General features: G+C 34.3%; 1 protein-coding gene across 1 annotated transcript; it reads right to left on the minus strand.

Moving 5' to 3' along the window:
• Positions 1–58: 58 nt before the first annotated feature.
• LOC142978758 (neuroendocrine convertase 1-like) lies at positions 59–24877 on the minus strand. The gene is made up of 15 exons (XM_076123316.1): positions 24517–24877; positions 11712–11813; positions 10954–11133; positions 10115–10261; positions 5447–5548; positions 5031–5148; positions 3607–3725; positions 3131–3210; positions 2324–2456; positions 2088–2188; positions 1747–1839; positions 1551–1673; positions 920–1083; positions 637–770; positions 59–567 (listed from the first exon to the last, which is right to left on the minus strand). Exons 1-15 carry the CDS (start codon positions 24736–24738, stop codon positions 232–234), a joined length of 2154 nt encoding a protein of 717 aa, XP_075979431.1. The 5' UTR covers positions 24739–24877; the 3' UTR covers positions 59–231.
• Between the last annotated feature and the right edge of the window lie 1750 nt (positions 24878–26627).

The following is a 26627-nucleotide window of genomic DNA, read 5'->3' on the forward strand; positions in this document are numbered from 1 at the left end:
GGTTTATTAAGTTTAACTAGAGTATCATATTTAGCTATATTTCATATTAGCAGATAATCCCTATCCCAACTACATATTTATAAATTGATTCATCTAACATGTAAAGCTTAAGCATATACGATCTTGGTACCATTTTACTTTCATTTGATATGTTATAAAGATCTATTAAATATATATTATTATGGCGCATATTATGAGATCAAAATAAAATTTACGAAAAGAAAAAAAAAATTAAGCGCCTGACGCCATATTAAAAGCTTTTCTATGATGGATTCTTTGCAGTTCCTTTTCTACTTCGGCTAGCATCGTCGAATCTACGTCATTTGAGTAATCTATATCTTCGTCGTTATGTTCTCCTGGTGCAACAGCTACAGCTTCATCGTCTGTAACGGTATCCGTGGTGACGTCATCACCCTTAGCTACATTGTCAAAATATTTGAACGCGTCCTGGTAGTTGTAATTGTGATTGTATGATCTTGGACCATTTCTCATGTGCGCAGGCATTTCACTTGTACCGTGTACGATTAAGCCTAGAGTTCCTATTTCGCCTGTGTTTTCTTCAAAGGTCTGAAATAAATAATAACAATAAATCCAAATAATACAGAAAATAATTAAGATGTTAGAAAAGTTACTCACCTTGTCAGTAACTATGGTTTTCCAAACGCCCTTGGGATTTTCTCCCCACGTAGCCACTGACATCAAAGGCCAGTTAACAAAACCTGCAGCTGATCCATCTCTGGGACGATTACTAAGAAGCTGGACCTTGGTTCCTGATAACAAATAAATATTTTAATGACTGATTTCCAAAGGATGAATGGCTCCCACGCAAAGGTCAAAGTCCGTTTGTACGTCTCTCAGACGTATTATTCAAAGTAAACTACCAGGATCGCATAAGCGTTAGTATGTCAGAAAATCTTACCTTGAGGCGAAACCAAATAGATTTCTAGCGCTCCACGGCGGCTGTAGCGAACATTTACAACCAGTTCAACGTGTTCTATATAATTTACTGCACAGTCTTCTTCTACGGATAACAGGACATCGACACTCTCCCTTGATGATAAAATTGATTCCTCTTCGCCTGAGCTACAAAAAAGATAATTGATTACCATTAGTTACCATTTATTAATACTTTAAATTAGTTACTCAGTTAGTTTACTGACTTACTACGAGACCTAGTGTACAATAGTAATAATCATACCTAAAATACCTACTACGTCTATTTATTTATACCGAGTTCATGACCCCAACGTGCGCAATTTTTTACAATGATGACCTCGAAACTTTAAATACCTAACTAAAGTAAGACTTTTTTTACTAGGAATTCATATGAATAAAGAATTACTTGCCTAGTACATTTTTGGTACAACTTACTACATAGTTTGACATTTTATTCAAATAAATTATTGGATTGTAATAGAATCCGTAAATTAGCGTTTGGTAACAAGATAAGCAAGGGGCATTAATCTCGATAGAAGCAAAAGGTTCAATGAACATTCTTAACACAGTGGAATGCCAGTAAAATCTCAATTTTACCAGGACAATATACTCACGGTGCAGTATCAACGCGGCAAACATGCTTCCTAGGCACGCTGGTCCAGTTCAGTGCCATCGAGACAAGGGCGCCAGCATTTAAAAGACCGTAACCAAATCGAACGTCAAAATAAAGTCCAGCACTGGAAAAAAAACCTTTAATTTATGTACAGAACAATCATAAAAATATTGTATGAATCGGTGAAAGATACACACCCATTTACTTGCCATCCAGGATTGGCTGAGAGCGGAGCGTATTCTGATGTCCAAACTACTAAATGTTGAACGTCCCTCCAAGTGAGATTTGGGCTAAAACGTTATTGGTAAAGAAATCAGTTTTATTTATTTACGCATAACATAATTATTTATTAAATGATGAATAACAAGCAAATTATAGCAAGTCTGTAATTGATTGACCAATCAGCTTTACTCGATCAACGCCCTAACAAAATGGACAGCACGGGACATTGTGACAAACGGACCATGCCACGAAAAGTACTAGGCGATCATAAACTAGTAGAAAGCAAACGCAAGCGTAAGAGGCGTGGTTAACTTACTTGGCGTTTAGAGCGAGAGCGATGATACCGGCAGCCAATGGGGCAGCCGCTGACGTTCCGGTGTGCCCGAGTGTGCATGAATCACCCGTGTCTGTAGTAGCCTAAGTGCGAGAGGGATAAAAGTATATTGCTGTCGATTTCTAACTGGCTCATTGCCACGCAACATTATGAACGAACTCGTTTAGAATGTAGTAGGACAAATAAAATGCGAGTGAATAGTGAATGAAGGAGCTTACGATTTTCTGATCTTTGTAGGCACCAGAGGAGTATGCTGCAGCGAGGGTGGACGAACAAATCTCTCCGTACCAAGGAAACAGACCGTGCTGGGAAGCGCTTCCTACTGATATTGTATAGATACTAGACGAATACCTGAAAAAAGAGTTTTGTTATACATAACAACAAGTAACATCTGTAAATCTCTCGGAAAGAAAATTATAATTTAAATGATAATAATTATTTTTCCCTTAAAAAAGACAACTTCCGCACTAAGAATTACTCTTGTGTCGCTGGGACTTTAACAATCATACAAACAACGGATACAGAGTACAACCAGAACCGAAACAATCTGTGGTTTGCACAAATCTATACTAATACTAATATTATAAAGCTGCAGAGTTTGTTTGTTTGTTTGATTGTTTGTTTGCTTGTTTGAACGCGCTAATCTCAGGAACTACTGGTCCGATTTGAAAAATTCTTTCAGTGTTAGATAGTCCATTTATCGAGGAAGGTTATAGGCTATATATCATCACGCTACTACCAATAGGAGCAGAGTACGGATGAAAAATGTTACAAAAACGGGGACAATTTTGACCCATTCTCTCTTATGTGACGCAAGCGAAGTTGCGCGGGTCAGCTAGTACCTAATAATTATTCCTTAAGGAATCGAACCCACGACCTCCCGACGCAATGATAGCGGCGTGGCGACTGCGCCACGGAGGCAGTCAAAATATTGATAATTAAATAAGTACATTTTTATTTGAATCACGTATAGCTACATATTACCGTAAAACAAATATATCTCATGCTAGAAGGTAGGTACGTACCCATCACAGTTGCAGTTGTCGCCGTGACCTCCACCATTTCCATTTGCCCAAACATAGATAGCGCCCTTACCACCGCGACCCTAAACGTTACAACAAATGGAAATATTTACTAATTACGTCATGGAATTCATTAATAATACTATATAATTTTAGGTACCGTAGAACGGCGTTACTTTTGAATACAGGGCAATTATTACAGTTGAATAAATTTGCAATTTACAATTAATTTTATTGACTCAACTACATTAGGTATCTCTTTATGTGTAACAAAAAAAAATTAACGGTTTAAATGGTCTTTGAAATGCTACAATTTTATTCATAGCGATATTTAGAACCCAACCAAGAACCAAGAACCCAAAAACTCGCAGTTAACTTTTTATGCGAGTTATTTACTCATTTCTATATCATATTAACCCCAAATTTTCCTAAAGTAACCCTTCTACAGTATGTCAGTAGTTTATAAATATAATATGTACCTGAGAAACGCCACGTTTAAACGCCTCAAGTGCAAGGCGCCCCGGTCCTTCGACTGTTCGTCCGTCGTCATTAGGGCCCCAGGAAGCGCTGTATATGTCCACTTTGTCTAGGGCATAACCTAGGTCAAAATACATACAATTTATCAGGCTAAGTAACACTAAATTATTATCATATTCACTTACAAAGGATGTTAAAATAAATAATTTATTATTTTTAACACAACAGAGCCCGACCAAAATAATTAGATTTTAATGTAAACTAGCGTCATCTAGAACGAAATCAAATCAACTTTGACGTTTAGTATTCGAACAATGTACTACTACGGACATTATGTACTTAACCTACTCGACTGCTTTGTTCTCCTAATACAAATTGTAGAATTAAATCTCGAAATACGCCTAACAATCCATTTACTCTGCACAGTATTGCAACGACTCCATCCAATGAGAGATAGATAGGAATACAAAAAGTGTAAACTCAATGGTCAACTAGTGAAGAGCATAACTACCAATCATAGCTGAACATCATAAATGCTTAGTAATCATTGATTGATAATAATGTTTGGCTAACAGCTGTTGACTGCTGGAGGTAGAAAAGTTAATATTTACCTCTTACAACTACTAGTGTCCTAGTGATCGTGGTCACTACCAACATGTGGCTGCCTAACATGCAACATTGCCCCTCAGATTTCTTGTATTTTTTTTTGTTTCATTCACAAACAGATGTTGCTGTTTACAAAGACTTCTAATCTATCTATTAACATTCCCGTGAAACGGTAAATGTAAGGGAGATACTATTTTTTATTTTTACTAATATCTTGGTTAAATTATTCCTACTTGCGTTATCGTTATTAATAAGTAATTCTAATGAGTGACGTTGAATATCAGTGTACAAAAAAATATAACAAATAAAATTACTGTCAGTTCGATCTATCTACCACGTGACTGGCGGCCGACGCGACGCGACCATCTGCCACTTTGTCAACAGAAAAGGGTTACTGTTACGTCATATTTCACCCATATTACTAATGCTACATAAACTGCAGGAGATGTTTTCATCTCATGAAAATAATTCGTTAAGAGATGGCGCTGTAGTACTGAAACCGAAGACTATATTTATAGCTGTAAAGAAGAGGAATATAAAGTAAAAAAAAATATAACGTCAGTAAAACTTCAGCAGTAAACTGTAATTTGTATAAAAAAATGTTCTAAACTTCTCTTTATGGCATTAATTATTATTTCATGATTATTTCACATCACCTGACTGCGAACAAGTTCTTTTATTCACCACCAGGTAGCGTTTAAAAGGCTTTGTGTTTCATCGATGACAATAGAAAATAAAAAAGCTTACGACGTTTTACCTCAACATGGCGACCGAATGTACCAGGCAAGCATAGGATGGGAGAGTTTAGTTAAAGATTTACCTATTGCTTCGCCCTCTATTCGATCGGTGATTCGTCCATCAAGCATTCGGACTCCACCCACTCTTGCTCCCCAGGCCACGCCCACTCCACACTTCAAATTGTTTGCCGTCATTGCTATCTAAATGATAAGATAAAGTAAATAAAAGTCTATAAAAAAAGAACTTTTTTCATTATACATTTAAATCCCGGGTTAAGGTTATAAAGAAAGAAAAGCTCGAATTGTTTCTATAACCTACTTACGATAAGTACGGTCTATCTTTTTATAGGTATGCCAAATGATGATTAAGCTAAATTAAAATTATTTGTAAAGAGGCAGTGAACCGGTAGTTAAGATTTTAAATGGTTTTTAAAAATTCAGTAACCCGGTAGATAAGATTTTAAATAATTTAAATATTATATTAGTTTTTACATCTTACTTCTCCTGCGCACCGTGTGCCATGTGAATTTCTCTTGAGATCCTCTGGCCGGGGCGAAGGATCCGGGTCTCCATCGTTACTGTCCCAACTGATCTCTGGATCCTATAAAAAAGTATGTTTAATTTTAAAAGTTTATTAATTGTTCTCCCAATAATCGCATTTATTGTACGGACTGCGAATCTGTCATTGAAGGACATTAACCTACATATTATTATTATACTTAATTATTATATTACAAATTTACAATCACATCAAAATCAGTTCAACCGTTTTTGAGAAACCTAAATAAAGACTGAAAATTAAATTAAAATCGTTTTGTCCCCGTTTTTATATTTTTAAACATCTTTATTAGTTAAATTAATACAGCTTTACTAAACATATTTAAAAAAATATATGTTATCATATTATTTTTTCTTTTATCATAATAATAATAGTATTAAGTCGAAGATACAAGAAAGTATTCAAGGTCAGTAGTACACGCCGAGGTCGAGACGGCATGTCGCGTCCAGCGCGTCATATCGGCCGCGAAGTTACTAGGGCAACATGAAGTATAAAGAAATGGTTTTGTATATTATTTCTGTTTTGATAAACGACTGTTGTTTGTATTAATTAGTTCAGCAACAGCGTGCTTAGTGGTTTGCTGAAATGATCTATTTGGTTGGTGGTGGTTTTTTTTTTACAATATATATATTATATGCTCGATGGGGCAGGCCTTTGTCCAACAGTGGACAATTCCCGGCTGAGATGATGATGATGATGATGATGATATATGGGTATTATTTTAGACTGAATATTTAGCTACTTAAACCCACATAAATCTACGTAAATATATATAATAACTTGTTTTTTTTTCAAATAATTTAAAATTAAACAATATTTAAATATAACGACTACTAAGGATGAATGATAAAATGTTGATATTTTATTATTTGAACACAGGCCAAAGATCTGACTTTTATACAATAAAATTTAACATATAATTAAATTTCAATATACTTAATTTTACTTTTTTTTATTTACACGAACCACCCAAGATAGGCGAAATAATGTGTTATCAGATAAATATATAACATTAATTAAAATACTAACTAGCCTTCAGTTAATTAGGAAGAGAATTTTCGTATTGTGTCACTTTACTTCTAAAATGTCAAAGTAAACTTCAATAATACTAAGGCAGCATAAGTATTGCAAAGCATAGGAATTAGGAAGGAAGGCACACGTTATTGGTGTCTTAACATGGGCTGGCTTGGTTTGCAGTTACCAGCTTTTTCCACGGAAATTTCAACCTGCCTTTTGTTAATGACGCAGGCGACATGATACAAAAGGAGGTATACGAATAGAACTACTCTGACACCATTCGAGGATGCGACGTTATTCCTGCTAAAATTTCAACGTTCTTTTACAATGTACTAAGACCGCATAACACTAACTGAGTTCTCACTATATATCTCTGGCTACAACAACCATTTTGAGTTGTGTCAGTTTTGTAACTAAAATTTAAATCAAAACGGTGAATGTATTAGGACAGTATAAATACTAACAACTAAGATAAGTCCGAATATTATGTGACAGGGATCTGCGTCATAAATGGAGTTAGCATTATTTACCACGGAACATTTCATATGACTTTTGTCCCATACCAAGGCAACAGAAATGCGTAGAACCATTTTACAACAAACTACTTACAAAACATACTACTTAAAATAACATCATTAATTTGTTTGTCATACGGTATGGTGTGGCTTCATTGTATCAACAATAAACCAGAAAAAACAGTTAGCTATAAATTAAGAAGACATAACCAAACATACCACCTAAAAAAAAATTTTAAATTTTTGTATTGTTTAATTGTTACAATAATTTTTATTATAATCATTGTAAATATCTGTGTAAAACATAAATATGTACTACTTATTAATTGAAAAATAAAAAAAAGAAACTTTGTACATAAGTTAATTGTTTTTTTTTTCCTTCTAATATCTTTGATTCTTAAATTCATCAGTCATTTAGCCGTATGGATGTTTGGTTTATTATTTCTGCTTTAATAATAAAGGACTGAGCATGTGAATTCTTCTAGCCTTTATTAGGGAGAAATTTTTCGTATTGTGTCACTTTACTATTAAAATGTCAAAGTAAACTTCAATAATACTAAGGCAGCATAACTATTGCAAAGCATAGGAAGGAAGTCACGCGTCATGTTGGTGGCGATTGTCGAACATGGCTGGCTTGGTTTGCAGTTACACGCTTTTACTACGGAAATTTCAACTTGCCTTTTGTCAATGACACAGGCTACATGATGCAAAAGGAGGTATACGAATAGAACTACTCGTCACCATTTCGAGATGCGACGTTATTCCTGCTAAAATTTCAACGTTCTTTTACAATGTACTAAGGCCGCATAACACTAACTGAGTTCTCACCACATATCTCTGGCTACAACAACCATTTTGAGTTGTGTCAGTTTTGTTACGAAAATTTAAATCGAAACGTTGAGAGTATTAAGACATCATAAATATCAACAACTATATTAAGTCCGAATGTCATGTTAGAAAGGGCTACGTCATAAATGGAGTTAGCATTATTTACCACGGAACATTTCATATGACTTTTGTCCCATACCAAGGCAACAGAAATGCGTAGAACTATTTTACAACGAACTACATGAAATGACATCCTGAATTTGTCGTACGGTGGTGTGACTTCATTGTATCGACTAGAACCCGAAAAAACAAACAAATACATGGAAATAAGATTATTTAATTTTAACATCGGAAAAATCAAAATCAATCAGCGGCACTCAGTCACTAGGCCCTCAAGACGTAATGACTTTGAACACGGTGCTCGGGCGGACTCAGGGAGACTGGTCGTACGCAAGTTTTTTCACGTGTACATTTCGAGATGTGTCGTTGTTCTCGATAAAATTTCAAAGTACACTTCGAATATACTAAGACAACATAAATAGCAATGACTTCGCCACAAATAGGTAAGAAGGATGTGTATGCCTGCTTCGCCGAACGTACGGCAATCGCGATGTTGCAACTTGCATATTTGTTCAATTAACTGTTTCCATAAACTATTATAATTTTATTATTATTCTTCGAACTACATAGTAACCAAACATTTAATTCTACTCTAGAAAAAATATAAAACGTATATATTTTTATATTGTCAAATTAAAATATTTCTAATTATTAAAAAAACATTGTATATTCCTTAATTGTTTCTTTCCCTTCTAATTAATAATATCTTCGATTCTTAAATCCATGGGATCAGTCGAATGGACTGGAATTTAATTTCTTTGAGTGTGACTAGTCACTTGAGCGTAAAATGAATGGAGTTGGAGCAATTTACACGGAATGTTTCAATCTGCCTTTTGCCTCGTACCAAGGCGACAGATTCGCGTGGAGTTATCGCGCATACTTAACTTTAGTGACGTAGCTCCGATCAGCGACACAATTAATTTCGAGATGCGTCGTTATTGCTGCTAAAATTTCAACGTTCACTTCCAATGTACTAGGACCGCACAACGTTTATAGAGCTCATTACTACCACAGCACAATTTACAGGCTTAACATCTACTTGCCGCGCCCCCTTGCCGCTATTCGCCGCACGCATGCAAGGCAGGAGACGACGCGTGGCGGCGCGCCACGGCACTTAGTACGGAGTTACGACTTTATACCACGAAAAATTCAAATCTTCTTTTTATGTTACACCAGGGTATCATAAAACTAATGTAGTATATTATATCCAATTTCATATCCATTATTTTTTTACTTATTAATTAACTAAGTAATGATTTATTTAGCCTGTGATAAAATTGTTCATAAAAATATATAGTAATTTCACGTCCTGCAAAAGGTTTGTTAAATGGAAAATAATCTTACCTTTGTTTCAGTTTTTTTGTATTTTAATAAAATTTAATATCTGAGAGTATGAAGTTATTGACTATTTCCATTTTCTTGCCGGATGTCATTCAACGATGTACCTGTATATTAATAAAAATATCGTAGACGCTTAGCGCCATCTTTTGACATTTTAACATATAACGTTTTTGAGCTTATGTGCCATTTTACCACGGAAAATTTCAACCACCCGCCTCAAAACTACCAGGAAATAATAATCCTCAGCAAGTCTTACAACAAAACGTTTGTATTCTACTCGCTTTAAGCCGCGCCCACTAGGAGTAGAAAGAGAAAGAAAATTGTATAGGGGGCGGGGCATATCGTCGGCGTACCGTACAAAATTAAAACGTAGGAGACCACGTAAATATTATTGTGTGATAGATAAGTCAACTATGTCATGTAGTAGTTATAGCAAGATGTCGCTTTATCGTATGCATTTGTGGGTGAAATAAATAATTAACAGTTTTACATAGTTTAAAAGTATGAGTTTTCTACGATTTAACTTATTTATGTTCGTTGGATAACAGATCTGTCTGACTGATGGACTAATTAGAATTTATTTTTGTATAGTTATTCTGGAGACATACATGACATAATAATATATCTATACTAATATTATTATCTAAAATAAAAGGTTAACTACGAACTGCTAACGCCATCTCTATATTGGGTCCGTATTTACCAGTTTTCTTGAGCTTATGTGCCATTTTACCACGGAAATTTTCAACCACCCGCCTCAAAAGTACCAGGAGAACATGAGACTTACGTAGTTGGCGCGTAGGTCAGTGTGGTTGTGTTCGATGCCGTCGTCGAGTACGGACACACGCACACCACTACCATTGTATCCCATCATGTATACAGGCAACACATTCAAATCGAGTCGAGGCAGATTGTTCACCGTGCGTGTATCTTGCTGAAAAAGATATAAATATATTTTTAATGAGTAAGGTCGACTGGGGTTGAGCTTATTTTGTTCTTAAAATACACTTGCACCCTAAGTGTATTTTAAGAACGAAATAAAAACTGATGTAAAATCATATCACATTCTAGTTTTTTTTTACATAAGTGCACAATAATATGTTGCTTTTTTAAATCATTTATTCAATTTCAACACTAAAGTTTTCATCGTCACAAAGATCTCCAAACTTCATACCAGTTTCGTCTTTCGAAGATTGTTTTTATTGATAATTCCATAACATCCACGTGTCATCCTATTTTCGATCTACTTACTTTTTCCATTTTTTACCAAGTGTTGCGTGAGTTATCCAGTAATATTCATTTTTATATTTTTTTATTTTAATTGTTTTACTGCATTGTTTTACGGCTTTATAGCCAAAAAGGCATTATAGGGAAAATGTGTACGGGTGGTAAAGACTGGTGCGTAAAACAAAACATTATTGCTTGTGTATAAAATACACAACTAGACACATACTCGAAAAACTTTAGTTCGTAAAACTAAAGTTTTTCAACTGCTAAGACAAAAAGTAACAAATATCTGTACAGCTTATCTGTAGTATCACCTATCTACAGTCGTTATGAGCGATCTCCTACTAAAGATATGTTATTCATCTAAGTTTGCAACTGTTGTCGCAAGTTCATACTAACCAAATACCACTCCTGACTCCATAATTCGTCGTTGAACAGTGGCCTTTTGTACTCAATGTCTCTTCGAACAAACGGCTGGTTAGTTTCTAGCCGCTTGAACCTTTGTATCGACGCGTCAGGGTCAGGCATTGGATATCTCTTCACTCTGGATTTGGCGAACATTTGCTGGGCCCAGCGGACCTGAATGAGAAAAAGAAATTAGCTTTAGTTTTGCTTCTTCTTCTTATCGTACTTATCGTCAACCTAGTGTCAAAATTGTTCAAGCCGCCGCCAGAAGCCTATAAATTTTTAATGAGTGTCCATCAAATTATTCAAATACTATCAAAATACTTTGTCTGGTTTTAAAAATTTCGACCCTTTTGTGTAGCTATGTCCAGTACCTACATCTAATAAAAAAAACATTGATTGATTACACAATGACAAGTTTTAGTTTCGTATTCAGAAATGATAAAACGGTTTACTTAAATATCTAGGTATCTAACCAGTAAAATGTGTACTAATTATAACTGCTTACTAAGTTGTTATTACTTGCTTATAAATACTTATCTCTTACAATATGATTCATGCATACCAACAGAGAGCAATCATTTCTCAACACGCGTACGGCTAAAAGTGATGAATGAAGCAAGGGCAAAAACCTTGTTCTACTTACCTACCTACAAATACAGTTTTATAGTTAGCAAACTGAAACGACCACGTGTAAGCAGAGTTCAAAGCCACCAGGCGCCCAGACAATGAGAGAGGTATCTCTGACTCACCCTTCTGTCCTTCACCAAAGTCGACGTGTGCCTGCTAGGGGTGCGCCGCTGTTTCTCATGTTCATACTTCAAAAATGTGTACGTGTCCGGGAATCCGACGACCTAGAAAATAAAAATGATCATTTTAAAATTATTTAAAAAGAGTATTTAATAAGGTCTGATCTTTTTTGGTTCACACAAATGATAAGGTTCTATTTAGAGCTAGATGTAAAAGCAGAGTTTCAAACCACAAAAGCAATTTTTTTAAATCAAAACTACCACTCCTATCTGTAATACGTGTTTGTTAATAATAACTATAAGTTTTACATTGTTTACAGGTCATGGAACGATATAATTATTATAAAAATAACACAAACTTAAAATAAAATGACAGAGAAATAGAATCATAAATAAATCAGAGCCGGACAGGCGGAACCGCGTTTACAAGCGAGCGTGTGTCATATACAAAGTATTTATTAATAGCAAAGCGAAACAGCCACGTGTAAGGAGAGTTCAAATATACCAGGCACCCAGACATCCATAGGGGTGAGCTAGACATGTCACGTATTATAAATTTGTATGTGGGTATCTTTTGAAAAGACGTCGCGGGCTGAATACTGCGCGCGCAATACAAAATTGAACAAAGCACTTTGAGGATAAAATAATTGTTAGTAGTTTGTACTAAAACGCCTACGTAAAACTTAGAGCATTGAAAAGACTTAAGACAAAAAGTCTTTGTTAATTACTTTACTGTTGTTTAAGAAAATGCTTAGTTATTGAATCTTAATAACTTTAGCTTGCTGTTTGAAACTTAGGCTTTGCAACACACGGTCACACGTCTACTGAGTGTTGTCTCTGTGGGACAAATTTTAAAGAAATTGAGCTTACATTTATTAGTCCGCCTATCGTAGGTTCAATTCTTTTACAAAGAGAAAACTGATGATTTTGGTCAAATATAGGTTTCATCTTTAAAGTATAATAGTTCACCTATAATGCAACGATTGTAAGTTTGTTTGAAGATTATTTTCAAACGTACTGAAATGAACATACCAGCATTTTGAAGTCCCTCACATGTGTGGGGTTAAGTAAAATTTGACGTACACGAAACTCATTCGAAACTATATCGTTTGTATGTGTGTGTTTTCACATGCAGTGTGTGTCGTCTACTGAGGGGTGGATCATAGTGTGCAATATGAGCTGATGCAGTACTATTGCAATAAATTGGTAGGAAACATTTCAGTTTGTGCTACGAATACGAGATATTGGAAAACTTATGGTGCAATGAGCGTAGGAATTAGCTGGTACCGATAGTATCAGATAGTTTCGTGTGTATTTCGTCGTCCTATACGAGTTGATATGTACTAAATTTGGACTAATATTATCATACGAAAATTTACAAGTTTAGGAATGGATGTCTGTTACTGAATACGTCAAAACTAGATACTATGAATAGATTTCTATGCAAGTTAGCAGTGTTGTGGCTAATGCACAGTGATAACGAATAGGCTATAGAAACGAAATCCTTGTTAGCTTACAATCGCGGCGCTTTACTTATTGTATACCTAGTTAAAACAAACACATTGTCCAAGTCCTAGAAAATACTTATACACGTCTCAAACAAGGGCACAGGTCTTTGATCGTAGTAATCTTTTAATCCTAGTTCAAGATGCTACGATGCTACTATGACACGCAAAACTGTTTGTACAATACTAATCTTCACAAGTTTTCTCACAATACTTTTTTAACAACCAAACAGTAATCAGACAAAGAAACGAAATGCAACCCAGTCCCAACTTTTAAAACTACTCATTATTGTCGTAAAAAAATTAAATCCTGAAAAAAATATGAGATATAAACGGCTTTTACAAATGCATCGCAAGCAATCGTCTGTATTTGAACTATCAAAATACATACTTCCGAGAGTAGTACCGAGTACCGACCCACAGCGATTCCCTCTCGCGAAGTCCCTACCGTACTAAAATAGTTCTACCCTAGACAACCCACGTCACCCCAACTGTAATGATAATTTGTCCAAAATAAACTCCTGCGACGTCCTTTGTTCCTGGTATGTGACGTCTGAAACAATGGGATGTAGGCGGCGCCCTAGAACTGATTGCGTAACTTGATTTGGGCGGTTTCAACCCTCTTGGGAGGGAACAGTCGCCCTCACAATAATATCGCTACAGTTGTTTTGATGCAAGCATCTTATTGTACCGAAATTTCTTGATATTTCTTCCAATCTACCTTGTTTATTCTTTAGAAGATGGGTAGGTATGTTTTGTAGTCAGACAGTTGCAAATAACAACATTTTAAATGCTATTTTGAGGTTACTTATGGCCGCTTTCATAATACGTCGTTTAACGTGTCAATTAAAATTCTATCGTAAATAATGACAATATAATATTATTATGATAACACATCATTATTTTGACATTGATTAAGCTGTAAATGCCATTTTTTTTACAGTTAAATTCACGTAGTTAATGTAAGTTAGCATATAATGGCGGACATTTTGTATCACAAATAAATTCAAAATAAGTATTACACGAGCTATCTCAATAAAAACTTAAAATCACCACATACACTGCACATTACTTTAATATTTATATAATAATCTCTCCATTTCATTCATCAAAATATCAATTGAATAACAAAACGGCTGCGTGTGTGACATTGTCACATGTCATTATTGTGTCACATGAAAATGGATGCCGTCATGTGATGTTTCGTACACACGTATGTACCAGGGCACCAGAAACCGTAGGCGATAACACGTTACACGTTACACACATGTGCCTTATCAACATACACGCCCACTCGTTGGCAGGCCAATGATAAGGCGATGAAGTGTTCGATATGGCACTGCCGCGCCGCGACGGATGTATAGTAACGTGTTTGTTACCAATAATCAGGTTATTTAATAATTATGTGCATAGTTCTTCAACAAGATAGATTGTACTAAAATAAATAAAAAAACTAATAAAATCTAATATTGAAACCCTTTTTGGAGAATTTCAAATCTTTTATTGAACACAACATTAACGGTTTGTTTAATGGTTACTAAAGTACTCTACTCATATTGAATGTTACATTTACAAATAGGTACAACTAAAGTGTAAAAAATTTTAATGTTTTTATAATCCCTACATAAAATTATGTAACGTAAGAAATAAAAGTCAATAAAATCAATTATTAATTTTTGTATGTAAATAAGCGCCTGATGAAAAATATTAGTGTGCAAAATAATTGTAGTAGAAAACAACAAGGCGCTAACAAATTTCATTTTTGCGAAATAATATTTTATGCTTTCTACAAACTTGTAAAAAGAGCGTAAACATTTTACGTACCAGTAGTTTTTTATCATTAATCAATGGACATTATTCTCATTTGATTACATCAGTTTCTCATACGAGGAACGCAGTCTACTATAAAAAACGTAGGAACGCCTTACCTAACTACTACTACTATGCCATAGCGTACTCTACTATCACTACATACAAACAAACAAACACACACGACACACCACACATACATATCCACACATGTCCATACATACACATACAATCTAATTCCTCACATTTACGCTAAACATACAGCATAACACATGGGAGGAATTGTATGGATACCATGCACGTGTGCCTCACGTGTTAAGATCGTAGAGTCATGTGAGTTTTCGGAGTCACATGTGTACTAGGAGAGCATGGGTTATGAGGAGTTAGTTGCACGTATGTATGAGATGCGTGTATGTGTGTGTGGTTGGGGTAGGTCGTGAACGCGAAGGGTGCGAGGGTTAGGGTTGATAGATGTGTGCATACTCGTGTAACGTATGGCTTGTGTGTGTTGTAGACTCGGTTTGTCAACAAAGGATATGATTACAAACATTCTGTAGCGTAAAAAAAAGTAAAATAATCAAAAGAGAAATCATGCAAAACTGATTTTTCATTCGGTTAACTGTCTACTTACTGTATCAAAGGTACTTGTAATTTTTCCCAACTTCGCTAAAATTCACAGTACGCGTATGATGAAAAGGTATCTTTCGATATTGACTTAACATAAACAATATATTCTTGTTATATTATACTCTATGTGTCTATAAATATTCAAGTTTAATGACAGAAAACAGAAAACACCACAATGTTACACATGCTCAATCGCGTCAGTGGTATACAAATATAATGGTTTGTTTTTCCCATTGAGGATAAACATAAAGCACAAATTATTGTATTTTAATAAAGCTAAATTGTCTTCTCTCTAAAGGCTTCATTAACATCCTATGACAAAATATTTGATGAACGAAAAACCGTCTTTGATTTATAAATCAATACATTATTTTTAGCTCCCCGAATCATTCAATTCAGAAAGTAGGTCACCGTAACCAGTCGATTACTCCACGTGGAGATAACGGCTATTGACCCCGCCGACTAAAGTTGAATGACACAGTTCGGTTTTGTAAGAAACTGCGTAAACTCGACAACCGACATCACCTCTCTTTTATGAAACCCTAATACCAAACACATTTTTGTTACGATTTAAGTAAAAAAGAGACTTTTTTTCATGATTTTTGATTACGAAATCATACAAAAAAATGTCTTTTTTCTCTATTCATTCGGTGGGTGTAATTTTTTTGGTTTGTTCTATCTCTTTTCTTAATTTTTTTTCTTTATAGGTTAAAATATATTTAATTTTATGAAAGTATATTATTCTTTTTCTATATACTTATTTATTGATTTATAAATAAAAAGTGTAATAAAAAGCATTCTACGTCATAAGTCGTAGCGATTTACGTCTTCGTGTATTGAATCTAATCAGATTTATGTCAGTGTAGTTTGTTTTACAGAAATTGTGTGTGTATTTAAGCATTTTTTATACTACTACTATTTATATTTTAGTTATTTAATGGATTATTTTTTGATTAATTTGTTGCTGTAATAGAACTGAAACGCACGCAACCTTGGTTTGCGTAACCGCACACAGACGCACCGCTCCTATACCGTTGTGACGTCATTGTTAGCCCCGCCCCCTGAACACTACGAAAATAGAAGGAACGTCTCGCTGAAACCGCTGAAAAACACTTCTTTACAGCGCTGGGAGCCTGGTACAGACGACGCTAATTCCACCGTTAGCGCCGCCTGAAAAACTGAAAGGCCACGGCTGTTCAGCATGTTTGACACAACCTACCAGAGGTTTGTCTAGCGCATAATCTATTCTGAAAAGCGTTTACAAACTAAAAAATCATTTTTGGCTACAGTGCCATCTATCGGTTTTTCTTTGAACTGTTTAGATCTTGTTTGCTAGAAATTATGGCTTCCGTAAATTTATTCACTGGGGCAACACTCATCGTGTTTCTGTTATCTTCTCAGAGATGCCACTAGTTAACAAGTGATGAACAAAAGTTTGGGCACTGTCGTACCGAACCTACGAATTGCAGCTAAGTTCCTATTTATTTTCGTTATTAAAATTAACAATTAATATTCTTATGACTCTGGCTCGTAAGGCAAGCTCTGAAAACAAAAGAATTGAAGGTATTAAGCTTTAATACTAACTATTCGAGACGCGTTTGTATTGTAATAAAAGTATCTAAGTGCCATTATAAAGCTTAATGCATTGAATAAATATAAGGTATCAAGTACATAAACCTATAGTTAACTATTTACATTATGTCTAAAAAAGGCGTTTTTTCCCTTTCTAAAAAAAGTAGGTAATGTAATGATGAACACCTTCTGACTGTTGCACATCTAGGTTGGTTCTGCTCTCCTGATAAATAAACTCGAGTGAAGGTTCATTCAGTTGGACGTAAATGTGATTAGGCATTGAAAAATAAACCGTAGTTAGCTTACAGACAATGCGTAGGCGGAACTTGCGTAAGCATCTTGCTTATTCTGAAGCTCTAGTACCACGATGGAAATGTTTAGTTCAATTAAGGTCTTGCTGTCCTTAAATTGGTTAAATGTTATTGATTGAATTGCTTTTAAATTAAATAACGATGTTGAAATGTCTCGCGTAGTATTTAAACTGATGCAAGATAACTTCATAGTTTCACAATATAGTGTAAAGCAAAGTCGTTTCCCGCGTCTGTCCCTATGTCTGTATGTATGTTTTGCTGTTCAAAACTACGCAACGGATTTTAATGCGGTTTTTAATAAATAGGGTGATTAAGGAGGAAGGTTTATGTGTAAAAGTTGTAAAGGTTTTTTGACTGTTAAAATAACTGTTTAAACCGAGCGACGTCGGGGCGGGCGGTATTTTCTAAAAACTATACTTCAACCACTAGTAAAACAACATTGAAAACTTATTTTAAGGTTTTTAACAATTAGATGATTAAATGAGACCCTTGCCCAGCAGTGGGACAGTAATGGGTTAAAGGCGAACGGCAGGTTTGTATAAAGAATTCGTACAGCTTATAAAATGTCATGTTTAGGTTTACTTTTTGTTTTAATTGGTAGCTAATATGATAGACAAGCTTAATTTAAAATTCTTATATTTTTTAAAAGTTGGGAGGTAAAAGTTATGTCCATTTTAAAAAGTCCCGATAGTTCGCTAAATTGCTCAGATGCTGTCAAAGCCACAATCCAAAACAACACGGATGCGTAGACGTCAAACTAACAGTGACGTCTCATGAGATTTTCTTTTTCTTTACTTAGTTGTCAACATATATAAGCCATAGACCAAAAATTATTATTTTATTAACCAAAGCTTTCTACCTTAATTATTAATTAATCCGGACTTCTAAAAATAATACTCCCAAATAAAAATAAGTGACTTAGTCCCCTTGATAAGTGGTACAAATTTTGTAACGAAACAACACCAACTTTAAGCTGTACGAAATCTGCCGATCTCCTTTATATTTTTATTTATAGATAATTAGATTTGCTTGTTTGTTTGTTCCCAACAAAACAAAACTAAAAGGCATCAACATATCTTAACAAACTGAAATGTGTTAATACGTCGCCGTCATTTCAGGAACTGACAAATCCATATTCATTATTTAAGCATATTCAACTTAATTATTCTTACTTACATATAATTAGCGACCCTGAATTAATATTCCTGCATACATTTTACATTAAAAAGCCTACTTTGGAAGTCAAAGCACGGCTACAGAGAACCTCTTCGTCACTTATTTGTCCCTGGTGCATGTATAACATGGCCGAACAAATAAATGATTAGCGACACGAATTGAGACAAATGGTCGAGCTAATTCTCTAACATTTGTCATTATTAGACGTCGCTACAAGGACTGACGTCACGTATTAGACAGCTGATAGACTAAAGCCTGTTTGTGAGAAAATAATTACGTTTTTTAGTTTTGCTCATTAGTTTTCGAGATGATTAAGCACATAATAATAAGTGGTTACAGGAAAAACATAATACTTAGTTTTCAGAATTTTCAGAGATCATACATCCACATCAATACAAAACAATAATACCTCTTTATCCTCAACGAGAAAAATAAGTATGAAATATTTGTAATGTCATGTTTTTTGTATGAAAACAACATTAAATATACCTACATTTCGTCTATTTTAGGTATCTGAAGCTAGGACATTTCTTGGAAACGATTTGCAATTCTTTTGTTAAGCCTTGTCTATTCGATGAATAATTTCGCATTTTAGCATGAATGATGCCGATGACGGTAGAACGAAAATGACATGAATATTTATTTTAAAAGTTAAAGACAAAAATCATCTGTTACCAGACCAGTATTTCTGACTTAAAACTATGATAACCCCACTAGGCCTCTACTTTGTTCAAATATCAATTATTAATCGATCGAAAATTATTTTTAAGCGAAGCGGTTACATGCCAAGTCGACTCGCCTAAGATGGCACTGAAAATTCTAAGCCAGAAATTAATCAGTAGACAAAAATATTAAAGCTTTTGGACTATTTACAACTTTCCTTGCTAACAAAAACCGTGTAAGCGTCGGTTAAATATACGATATTTTGTCATTTTAAAATGATTTAAAAGTGACAAAACACTCAACTGGTTAACTGTATGTAGGTAGTTCAGTAAATCATTAGAATTTTTTTGTGGAAATTAGTGGCAGTTTCGAGCTTTGAGGATAATCCCAAGCATTGCAACTGGTCATAAACTCTTGAATTTGATAAATTGTACAGTTTATGACCACTTGTAGAGCCTGGGATTATCCTCGAAGCTGTACTCGTTTAATTAGAGCGTACACGAGTTAATAAGTAAATGTTTAAAATTTTCGAAAACAGCAATGTTGTCCTAGTGACATTCTAAGTTAAGTTCGGCCCAAATCGAATTCTTAATCCGAAATTAATTAAGTGTTGACTTAATTGGCGTGGGTTGTATTGAAATCCTTACCATACAATAGTCGTAAATACACTTGATAAAAGCTAATCGGTTTTAGGCCAGGACTACCGTTCTCTACAATGTTTAATTTACCTAAATGAGTATTAAAAATACTATCATGTTTAATTATGAGGTAAAACGCTATTGAATAGATTAACTACCGCTAAATGTACCTCAGAAACCGGGCATAAGTTTCATTGATAGACTTATTTACAAGACTGCCACGCACCGAACTCGTGTGCATCTAGCCGGTTAGTCATTAAGTATTATTTCATTATTTTTCCTGAGAGAAAACAGAGTTTTACCGTAAATTTTTCCATATTATGATTAGATTAGACCTTATGATAATCCGCCAATCGAGTGAGAGACATCGAGTCGTGTTTTACAATCGCCATAAACATTTGCTTGTACGGCTTGCATAGGGTAAAATGAGTGACAGTCAAATCATCTACTATATATGAAATTTTAAAAATACCTTATTTTGAATACCACTAAATACTTTACTATGACGTCACAAGATAGTCTTATTGTTGATATCAAATGAGAGCCTCATATTATTATGATGTTTCTGTCCAAATTTACTGTGTCCCTCCACTGAGCAAAAGCCTCCCCTCTTTCCTTTCAAACCTGTCTGTTCTATGCCATACTCCACCGATGGACCAATTAATTTAAGATGTACATATACACGTTTTTTATTATTCAGTTTTTTTCAAAAGCTTATTATCATATAGAGGTATTATTGGCAGGCCTACGTATATAAAAGTTAATAAAGCCGATTAATTACTTCTGTTACGTCCGCACATACGATATGAGATATAATCTATGCAATATACTGCGTGGCTCTCTCTTCAAGTGCCACTCGAGATATGCCCGGCGTCATAGCTTTGATTTCAACCTTATCTCAAGTACGCTATGTACTAGGACCCCAGTTCATGATAGGAGGCTTTTGGGCACGAAATATAGGGTTTACTTTGTTATCATTTCGTTGGATGACGAAATGTATGACTATGCACATCGTACACAAAAGAAGAAAGGATAGTGTCTAATCGGATCGGTCAGACTTAAGGTCGGTTCTGATTGGTACCTCCTGGTTTTGTGGTGTGCTATCGACAGTGGTACTTAAAAATCAAATTAATTAACCGTACCTTGTCTTTCACCCTAATTTAAGGAGATTGTGGTTATGACAGATTATTTATCGAACGAGCAACGAAGATCAGCGTATGATAATAGAAAACAGAAGTCCGTATCCAAAGTCTCAAAGTGTATTATTGCGATCTATACATTTAATGGTTTTAACCACAATCAAATATACCTAGTATACCTACCTACACAAAATCATCTATTTGTAACAGATTTGCAAATCTTAAAAACCCTGTGATCCTTTCGTTAGATTTAAAATAAACAATTGTTCAGTTTGTGGTAGAATAGTTGGTTTTATTATTCAGGAGCCTAGTATAAATATAGACATTTCCTAGATACCGACTTTTTCATTTGAATCAAAGGCTACACCAATGATTGGTTGCATTGGTCGCAGGCTACGCTTAGTTAAAATCACTTATGTATATTCTATTCAAAGGAAGAAAAACTTTGTCTGTATTGAACTATGTATTATGGATCTCTTTAATCTACTGTCTCGATATCTCTTTCTAATAATAATAATACTTGTAAATATTTGGATCTGGCTCATGAGATTGTCGACATGTGGGCTGTGGATTCCACGATTATTGTCCCCATAGTCGTGTCAGTTAACGGACTTATAGCTAAGAGTCTCGACCAACATCTCCGGAGGCTTGCGTTGGGCAGCTGGGTCAAGGGCCTGATGCAGAAGGCGGTTCTTCTCAGCACGGCACGAATCGTTAGGAGGTTCCTCGCCCTGGAGTCCTAACCGCCGGTACTTTGGACCCTGTTCCCGATACCGGTGGCCACCTAATTTTTATATTTTTAAATATGTTTTTTTATATTTTTCTTTTATATTGAGAATATATTTAAAAATGTAATAGTTAATAATAATTATAAATAAAGAGCATAATACTTGGATGAAATAACACGGCTCCTGTTCAACCTAGTTCTTAAAGTGTTAAGCTGCTAGACCGTTTAATTCCTGGCTTTTTTACTACTACATAGGTACATGGCTTTAATTGGTAATAGCACTACATAAACGCACTAGACACCACTACAGCGTCATTTTTTGAAGAGTAAAATACACACTTTCGATTTTCGAGACCCCCTAGGATGTCGTAGGGCATGTAAATAAAAGCAATATTGTAAATTATCTGCCTACACATCTAGGTATAACGAACGTACCTAATGTTATCTATACTAATATTATAAAGCTGAAGAGTTTGTTTGTTTGTTTGTTTGAACGCGCTAATCTCGGGAACTACTGGTCCGATTTGAAAAATTCTTTCAGTGTTAGTTAGCCCATTTATCGAGGAAGGCTATAGGCTATATATCATTACGCTACTACCAATAGGAGCAGAGTACCAGTAAAAAATGTTTCGGAAACGGGGAAAATTTTGACCCATTCTCTCTCACGTGACGCAAGCGAAGTTGCGCGGGTCAGCTAGTAAACAATGAATATCGACTAGTCACTCGTAATTAGTTATGCGAGAAATTAGGCATTGGTTTCCTTATGTTTAACATTATACTCTTTCAATATTCACGTAAATATCAAAAGATTTTACATAATTATCTTATTAGTTAACTTTATTTCTTGGTAACGTTTTAGAGAATTCGTAATCAGTAATACAACAAGGTAAGATCCTTTATAATTAAAATTAACAAACAGAGCTCGAACAGGGATTACTTTTACATTAAATTTTATAATTGTAGCCAGGTATTCGATCATTTTTCCCTGAAATTATAAGGTAGGCATTATTTTATACTAAAACTTAGAAAATTAATGATAATACTTTAATACAAGCGCAAGATTATATTTTTTACTGATTTAAACTAATTTTTAGTAAGCTCTTAGTATTGCAAAAAGGTTTCTCTCAATCGTGCAGTCAAAGACGATATTTTTTCAAATAAGTTTCTTGTAAAATAGTTCATACCAGACACAGACACACAAGGAGTCGTTTTTTTTATTCTTCCTAATGAAGACCGATTAATTCATTTGTTTAGTTAAATACTATTATATTATTATTATTTCCGTGTTTTGGTTAATTTCTATGAATTTAAGTGCATTTAAATTCGGTCAGGTGGAGAATGGATAATGAAAAAAATCTGTGGTAATAATTTGACTATAAAGTCTTGTTATTTAATTAAACCCGTCTGTTTTTTTTCTCTACATCACTTAACTCTTAGTAGACTAGTAAATGCTTGTCTACGTAAAAGTAGAAGCCAAGTTTAAAAGCTGTCGTATAATTTTAACTATCTAATAACTTTAATACTTTAGAACTACTCGTATTTACATAAAATACATGACATATTAAAGACACATACATATATTATTTAACTAGTGTATTTTACGATATAAGCCTTTTTAATACAATAGTATTAAAATTATCGGTCCTGTCATATAAGAAGTTTATTCTATGAAAAAGCATTATATTAATAAAAATCTATTCACTTCCGTTCGCGATTTCGTCGGGGAAAAGGACTTTCCCTGGCAGAAAGTATCCGACAGCATTATAAACCATTTGTGCATCAAAATTTATCAAAGTCCGTTTAGCAGTTTTAGCCAGATTGAGTAAGAAACATCCAAACTTTTGTATTTTAGTATTAGTAGGTATAGTATCAAAAGATAAACGAAATTGGCAGGCAATTTTCTGGTGCCTGGAATCGAAAGGTGTTTATAAATGCTGTAAACCTTCAAGTAAGATTTTAGACGATGAAAAAGCTAATAGGTGCACTTGAAAAGAAATATTAAGTTTTCAGCCCGTACTTCGCTACTCAAGCGCGGTAAACTTGAAGCTAAACTTCCCTTATTTCAACAATGCGACAATATTAGATTATACTATAGGTAGAATATTTAAAAAAAAAGCATAAAAAATTATCGAGAATTAATAAACAACCGGCCTTTTTTTTTCATAAGTTTATGTGATGAAAGGTCATTACCGTTCTGTTCCAGTGTCAATGTCTATCATATTAGCAGATCGGGTTACTTTGTTATTATAACACTGATGTGAGGTCATATTTCAGCCATAAATAGCACGTTTGTTTCATGAGTTTTATTAATAACTGAAAGATTGTAAGTGTTAAGATAGATTGTGATAATTGAGACTTTTGCCTATTTTTCGTATGGACTTCAAAAGTTATGTTTCCAAATTATTTAATTCGAAAACCTCAAATCTATTCGAAAATATAGTAACAGAATATAAAAACAAAACGAAACTGAATAAATATTTGGAAAAATATTGAAAAGCTTCTTCAATGCACCAATTCCAGTTTATACAATTTTGACGAAAAATACATTAGTTCTGATATACCTATTTATCTATGTACTTAATGATTTGACGTCGATATACAATATTAAATGGTAAAGATCACCAAGGCACCATAAACTTACCTTCCCTCCAAAAGCATATCCAAGTTCCAAAGCCACCAACTGAGCTACTTCTTCACCACCCTCGACTTCCACCGCCCACTCATTGACGAAGTCCTTCACATGTTCTAAACCATCATGAATTCCTTGATAACCATATTCTCCTGGTACCCAAACGTTATACTTATATGGGCGAAATGTCAAAACAGAAGGTAATATACTTCCTATAAGAAGTATTAAAAGCATTGTTCTCTATTCTATTCGCTATAAATAGTATTTTTTATATTTTTGCAAGTTGCAAATATTTTTGTATGGGAGGTTAGGAGTGACCGTTAGCGAGGTCGGAGTCCAAACAAATACTAACGGCCGGCAGACAACAGGAGTGGAAAAGTGTGATTTTTCCGAGCGCCGTATCGTACTGTCGCTTGAAACGCAATAGACGCCGTGAAAATTGTCCGCTTTGTTTAATGAACACGTTGTATTGTTACTTTAGTTAGTGCGAATAATTAAATTAATTATTCAAGGAATTACTTATAAATGTAAAATAGTTAAAATATTTGTCTGTTTTGGTAAAAAAAAATGTTTTACATTGAAAATATGTAAAATAAATCACGTGCTTATTCCAATAACTATGGACAATGAAAACAAGCGTATCATATAAGGCAAATGTAGAACCAAAGTTCTGTACTTTTTGAACAGTCGTGTATAACAATTTTAGTCGTTTCTAATAATTCACCTCACTGGGCACTCAATAAATAGAGCGTGTTCAAATTGAAACCATATCTAACTGGTTCAAATTGTTATTTTATAAATACTTTCGTTGAGTTGCAGTGGAATCTGCCAAACGTTTGCTTCGTTACTTATGTATACGATCCTAAATGTCCTTTATAAAGCTCTCATAAGAAATAATCTTATAAGAATTAAACTTCCCTTATAATAAGATAATATTTGTATCGGTACATAAAATGGATAGAAAATAATTTCAATGATGTCATGCAAAAGATCAGGTGCGAAGTACTTGTAACCGGCTCCTGTATGTATGATGTGAATGAGGCAAGAAAAGTTTGCTAAGATCGTACCAAGTGGCGTTCTCTGGTTTCTGCCTACCCCTATAAGGGAAAAGGCACGATTTTACGTATGTATGTAAAATTATTTCATATCTTTGCCTGCGCTTTAAAACATAAAGTTCATATCCATGATAAGATTCACAAATAGAGACAGAGGAAGAGAAAGAGAGGGAGAGAATGTAGAGATCACGAAACGCTCTATAATTTCTGTGTTCTGTAAAACCCTTAGGGACACCTTCGTACCTCGACAACTAAGCAAGGAAGTAACGAAACTCTATCCATTTGTAAAGTTAGAATTATTTGTGTCAAAATTTGTTATATACGATCTAAAGTGATAAAATTAAATATATCAATGTCATAGTTCATTCAGTAAATATTAGCATTTGGCACAAAATTTAACGCTATTTATTGCGTATTTTATCTGTAACTTGTGTTAGAAAAATATTATTTATTCGATTAATCGTTGCAATCCATCAAAACTATAAAAGCTATCTAGATTTAGTACCAGGATATTATAAATAAACAGTGGTATGTGTTGCACAAGCGGCAGTGTGTCAGTAGATCGATGGAGCATGGCCGTGAGGCGTCTGCGCGCGCGCTCACATTACTGTAAACAAACACTTAACAGATAAACTAATGCGCCCATGTGTGTGGTGAGATATTGTATTAAAAGCATTACTATTATTAAATAATAATAAATAATAAGACTGTTGAAGTATTTAATAAGAAAGCTCTACTATGAAATGGTTTGGAACTCCAAAATTCTGCGCTTACTTCTTTTAAATCACATATTATGAACAACTTTACAAGAACAAACAATATATTTACTTTTATATATAAGATAGAAACAAATCTGTGCGAACTTGAACCTCACAAAATAGACTAATATGTAGTCAAACTTCAATGAATTGATAAATAAAGGATTGTTCATATTTCTGAAGAGTCCTTTGATCCGTCTTTTACATATGATCGTCTTTCAGTAGATCAGGTATGTACAAAGTAAAAATATGAATACTTTTATACACTAGCGGACCCGACAGACGTTGTCCTCTCTACACGTCTTTACTT

Source organism: Anticarsia gemmatalis, chromosome 15 (assembly GCF_050436995.1).
Source record: "Anticarsia gemmatalis isolate Benzon Research Colony breed Stoneville strain chromosome 15, ilAntGemm2 primary, whole genome shotgun sequence".
In the NCBI taxonomy this organism is placed as follows: domain Eukaryota; kingdom Metazoa; phylum Arthropoda; class Insecta; order Lepidoptera; family Erebidae; genus Anticarsia; species Anticarsia gemmatalis.

What these genes read in the sequence shown, in the direction of transcription:
- LOC142978758 (XM_076123316.1), bottom strand. Translation starts at nt 24,738, where the DNA reads ATGCTTTTAATACTTCTTATAGGAAGTATATTACCTTCTGTTTTGACA. An exon ending in AATAGAGGGCGAAGCAATAG is followed by an intron (nt 3,726 to 5,030) that starts GTAAATCTTTAA and finishes ATTTTGACCTAG; the next exon opens with GTTATGCCCTAGACAAAGTG. An exon ending in CCTGGATGGCAAGTAAATGG is followed by an intron (nt 1,674 to 1,746) that starts GTGTGTATCTTT and finishes TTTTTTTTCCAG; the next exon opens with TGCTGGACTTTATTTTGACG.